Source organism: Pinus tabuliformis, chromosome 4_2 (assembly GCF_031772625.1).
Source record: "Pinus tabuliformis cultivar Carrire ecotype Pingquan chromosome 4_2, CPIR1, whole genome shotgun sequence".
Taxonomy (NCBI): Eukaryota; Viridiplantae; Streptophyta; class Pinopsida; order Pinales; family Pinaceae; genus Pinus; species Pinus tabuliformis.
This window is the reverse complement of record NC_142304.1, coordinates 3,176,707-3,182,706: the sequence shown is the minus strand read 5'-3', so window position 1 is coordinate 3,182,706 and position 6,000 is coordinate 3,176,707. Positions and strand designations below refer to the sequence as shown.

The window sequence follows — 6,000 nt, the reverse complement described above, 5'->3', positions numbered from 1 at the left end:
AATGGCATGTCTATCAGATGGAGAGACATATAATGAGTCAGGGAATAATGTATTATGAGGAGAGGAATGATTGATCTCCACAGGGGAATTGAGATCTTGTCTAATGTTTTCCAAAGACTAACTTTCTGACAGGACTACATGATGATTTCTACAGAGATATATCTCGAGATGTCAGAGGATGAATCAGATCCGCATAAGGTATTTTGTCAGTCTCCAAGACACCAGAGGGCTCAAAATTATTTAAAACAGTGTTAGACCCAGATGATAGTCTGTAATGTTCCTTACCTTTTTTCTTGCCAACCTGACGACGTGGACAAAATACCTTTAGATGTCCAATTTTGTGGCAAATGGCACATCTGAAAGGAACCCCCCAATAGTCAAGGCGTTGATGTATAGCAAGACCATCCCAAAATAATTCGATATGTTCAGGAAAGCCCCCCCATATTCAATATCAATTAATATCCAAGCCACGCATTTATCTTTAGTTCCAAGACATTTTGGATCAACGTATATAAAGTTACCTATAGCATTCCCGATCATGGCAAGTGTTTCTTTGAACCATAATTCTATGGTAAGGCTAGGAAGCTTTACCCAAATGTAGTTGTTTTGTGGCGTGGATCTTAACGGGTTAAAACTTATGTACCATTTATGCAAGGGCTTTTATCTCGAACCCAGGGAATGGAGAATATCTTCTCGAGATCACGCTCTGTTAAAAAATGGACGTTGTACCCGTTGTTCATTAATCTAACAATAGTTGGGATATAGCCCAATAAAGCGTTCCATTTATTCCCAATCCAGATCCGGAACTGACCATCCTCCATAGATGGTAAGTGCCAACGGTCAACCAAAGCTCTTTTCTATAGACTTACAATCCTATCCAATAAATATGAACTATCCAAATGCACTGCAAAAGGAGGGCGCGGAAGTTTTGGCAGGACGTTGATTCCCATTGCGTGACAGATAGCAAAAATCAGCATTTTGATAGTCAGGATTGGGAAAGTATGAGTGAGGAAAAAGATGGTATGACAACGTAGATTTCCAGGGAACTTTCAATGATGACCTACCACCTTTTTTCTCAGCATCCATGGTTGCCTGTACCATGGCCGATGCAAAAGATGCGTCAAAAAACGCATCCATATACAAAGCGGGAAACAACTAGAATACTGAGGATAGGATAGAGAAGTTAAAAAGGACTAAAGAGATAGACGTGGGTCATTAAGGACAGTCCAAAAACTCCCGCAGGAACAGAGAATCCAATCTCGATGGATATAACAGAAATCCCAAGAAGATATATCAAGAATGACGGTTTACAGAAAAGGACAAAGAATGTCATAAACACGTGATATGCCTTGACCAATATGAAGAAAAACTAAAAGGATGGATTTGGGACTGACATCCATCATAAATGGAAGAGACTCAACGTCAAAAAGAGGAGCTTCGGGAAAGCCAAATGACAGCAACCATTGATGATATGAATTACTCTATCTATACGGCGTTAGGTGAGAAATCTCCAGAGAATTCAAAATTCAAAGAACCGATCCCAAGAGAGATATGTCCCAGGAAACGTGAAAGAGACAAAGAACCTACACAGGGAAACTATGACGAGTCTGGGAAAATAATACAACAGCAGTGACAATGACGACACCAACACCACCATGTTTTGACACTGAACTCAGAACAAGGCTTAGACAGAACTATGTAATCCAGCGATATAATATAGTCCAGAAAAAAGAGCTAGATATGAAAGTGACTGACATACAGAAATTGACCAACCTAACATCCAGGGATGTAAATGGAAAAACCGAAAAGCTGTAATTCAAGATGTTAAGTTCATATACCAAAAGAAAGTAGATACAGTTATAACATAAAGGAGTTTAAACATTCCATCCCATATCGAATAAACTTATTCACACCATATCGGAGAGTAAAAATAATCTCAAAACAATAAATAAGAATTTATAGGATTGATTAACTAACCTTCTATACTGAACCGCGAAGAGAAGTGCACCGCCATAGCCAACAAAGTAGCACCAAATCGGCAACATCACAGCTGCAACCCATTAAAAACAGAGATAGAGAGAGAAAAACCAGTCAAATGCTAGTTATATCCAGGAGAAGACTCCTCAAATCTCCCCAAACATCTGATCAAAGGATAGAAAACCTCCACTAACATACTATGCGCAGAAGGGAAATATAACAGACCCCTCACGCTAAAGAGGAGACCAAAACCAAAACAGGAAGAAGGCAATGATATATATAGATATGACTGCCAGCGTGGTCTGTATAGCCTTGCATGAAACTGAGGGCTTCAGGAAGAGACAGATGGAGTCACATGCACACTGGCTCCAGGAGAAGACAGGTGGAAGCGCATGCACTAGGCCACTAGAACCTGTAAATAAGATGAATGGAAAAATCGCAGAGGGCTACTGCAATAAAAAAAACCTGCATACGACACGTAGAGCAGTCTAGAGGAGACATGGTCACCTCAACGAGGAACCAAGAGCCTAAAAACAGTCGCCCATTGGCTGGAAATCAGTGTTGAGACACTGGTTGGCTGCCATGACAGTGCACCCTCTCGCTGTAGTAGAGCGCCTATCAATACAATTACAATTACTATTGAAGACAGTTTTTCCTATTTTGATTACTATTATAAAAATGTTAAAAAACAATAATAATGAAAGGTATCACAATAATGATAAAAAAAAAAATCAAAATTAAGACCCATTACCTATATTAAAAAATGATATATAACAATAAAATAAATTAGTTAACTATATTTATTATTAGCCATTAATCTTTCAGTAATAATCATACTGCTGTGAATTAATCACATAGAATGTGAAAAGTTATAGTTAACTCTATATTGCTGCGAATTAATCGCATAGAATGTAAAGAGCTAAAGAGAAGTTATTTTCTTCTTCTGAAGTTGAAATCTAGCTTGACCATAAAAGAAATTTAGCTTGACCAGAAAGAAGTTCTGAACAACTCTGAATTATTGGATTGAAGATACACATTTTCAGCTGCAACTCTTAGTTATTGGATTGAAGTTACACATTTGAGCTCCTTTGCATGCTCTTCATTGCTTATTTGGAACACATCCCGAAGGTTTGTGAGGAGCATTTCACATTTCCAATCAAGATTATTTTGATGATACAGTGCCTCAAGTACAGAGTGATAAGCCAGTAGCTGTATCTGTTTTAAAGTTCCCTTTCCCCTTATTACAGGGGTATCATACGGAGAATATAGATTTTGGTCAACATATTCTATATAGGGCATTGAGACTGTCATGGTCTCAACTTCAGCAGGGGATCCAGGATTTTCATGCAAGTCTCCTATTGGGCCCACAGCAACAGATTCACGCTGCTTTTCTTCATCTTCAGCCTCATTAACTTCCAAACCCTTATCTTCATCTTCAACCCCAGTAACTTCCAAACCCTTTTCATTTGGGCATTTCTTTTTGCAGGAGTTATCATAATTGGACTGATCCTTACTTTCTCGCTTTCTCTTGGAAGATTTACTGGTCAGCTGACTACCTACAGCTTGCAAGTTATCCACAGCTACAGATTCACGAAGCTTTTCTTCATTTTCAGCCCCAGTAACTTCCAAACTCTTTTCATTTGGGCATTTCCTTTTGCAGGAGGTATCATAATTGTACTGCTGCTTACTTTCTCGCTTTCTCTTGGAAGATTTACTACCTGCAGCTTTCAAGTTACCACATTGCTCATCTACCTTACATTCTCCTGAATGTTGTGAAACCCTAGTTTCACTTTGATTTTTGTAGGCACGAGTAAATCTTCTCGCTCATTCCAAACTAGTATTCACCGGATTTTTAGTAGAAAGACTACCTACGGCTTGCAAGTTACCACCTTGTTCATCTGCCTTATATTCTCCTGATAGTTTTGAAAACCTGGTTTCAGTTTGATTTTTATTGGCACGGGTAGATCTTCTCGCTGATTCCGAACTAATATTCACCACAGTTCTAGCAGAAAGACTACCTGCAGATTGCAAGTTACCACATTGCTCATCTACTTTGCATTCTCCTGAAATTTTTGAAACCCTGGTTTTACTTCGATTTTTATTGGCACGAGTAGATCTTCTCGCTGATTCCAAACCAATACTTACCGGATTTTTTGAAGAAAGTTGTGGAGAGCTTGGATTCAATTCATTTAATCCCACATCCTGATTTAGAAAACACAGTGCAACATAGCAAAGTCAGAAATCACGTCTGAACCAACATCCTGATTTACCCCCAAAAAATCACTAGAAAACCCTGTCCAAGCCAATTTGACAGACAACGCTCAGAAGTAAGAGAAAAAATTCTAATTCTCGTGCTATGGTAATAACAATTTGTAACCACTTTTTGGTCTTTATTTAGGAACTCAATTAATTTTAAGAGACACAGAGCTCAGTCCAAGATTGAAAATAGGGGGACCCTGGGTTAGCAGAAATAAAATTCAAGTCAGGCTCAGCAGACAGGTGGGAAAATGCGAGAACTTCCAAATGAGGGCATAAGGCCGAATGAAAGCACGAAGCCGAATGATGACAGTATGCAGTCAGATCAAGAACAGCGGTCTCAAGCAGGCAAAAGGGTGAAAGACTAGGGGCAGAGGCCACCAGGGGGGCCTGATACGATGTTTCGCTACGCTCAATTCAAAGCACACCCCTGTACACAAAGCTACGCTCACCTCGCTACTATTGAATTTGTGCACGTGAGGATGAGTAGGAAATCCATCAACCCAGTAGTTTTCATTCACTACTGATAACACCCCTGCTACGCTACGGCTTGCTTGGCGCAACATGGAGAACCACAAAATCACCCCTGGGATCACTAAACTCAACAGTGGGAACAAAATGGGAATAGCTTTAGATAGACACACGGACAGGCAGGCTGCAGAATTATATATCTATAAATCAGACATACCGTAAAACTACCCAAACAATCAGTCCAGATCCTTACAAGTTACTAAATCTAATACAGAGCCATCAAAATCCAAAAAACCCAGTTGAAATGAAAACTATTCAAAAACTGAACATTTGTTGAAATTCCATACCTCTGTGTCTGAAGCCCTAACCCAATTGCCATCTGTCCAAACCTGATGAACGCGAAGATGTTTGAGATTATACTCCCGCTGCTCATTGGTATTCTGGAAGTAAACAACATATTTTTAACTGCGAGGGCGGATGGCTTTCACAACTCCCTTCCACCACCAATCTCGAACATATGCATCAACAACTTCGTTAATGCAGAAACTTTGCCCATTCAGATCCGGTGGCTGAGGTCTAATATGAGGGACCTCTACAATCTCTCGCAGTTTTGTATTCGGTTTGCCTTCCTCGGTGAATTCCCTGTATTGAATCACGAATCGATTACGACTTCCCGCCTTCTTGACAAAAGTTGCAGGAAACCAGGCTCCCTTGAAGCCTTCTTCATCACTTGAAACCTCAACCCCTTCCCCTATTTTAAACCGCAATAACGCACTGCTCTTCCCTTCTTTCTTCATGATGAGTCAGGTGGCAGCACTAGACTTCAAATTATGCGTTGTGGGAAATGACTTTGGTAATGTATTAAAATTCACTCTCTGAATAACCCAACTGAGCCAAATAAAAAAAAAAACCAAATGTAACAATAGCATATAAGACATAAGGGTCTAGCATTTATATGAAATCTCGGTCATTTCATGCCAAGGAGAAAATTCACTCTGTAAATAATGCAACTGCGGCGAATAAAAAAAAACAAATGGAGCGATATCATATAATACTTGACGGTCTAGCATTTATATCAAATCTGGGTTAAGGAGCATGGTTGGTTATAAAGAAATTTGATCTTTCACTCGTGGTAGATTCGAAGTTAAAATAGATTTGGTTGATTTAATTTTTTCGGTTAAATAAGTTACATTCCATATGAATACCATGGATCAATATCATGCTTTTTCAATACCATAGATCAATATCATATACCATTATTATTATTATTATCATTATTATTTTATAGGGTTATTT

The 6,000-nt window shown here is 39.0% G+C and overlaps 1 protein-coding gene across 1 annotated transcript; it reads right to left on the bottom strand.

Annotated features, from left to right (window-relative positions):
- Nucleotides 1-5,165: 5,165 nt before the first annotated feature.
- Nucleotides 5,166-5,501, bottom strand: LOC149168100 (protein AGENET DOMAIN (AGD)-CONTAINING P1-like). Its single transcript, XM_089428102.1, has one exon. It carries the CDS (start codon nt 5,499-5,501, stop codon nt 5,166-5,168), a length of 336 nt encoding a protein of 111 aa, XP_089284228.1.
- Between the last annotated feature and the right edge of the window lie 499 nt (nt 5,502-6,000).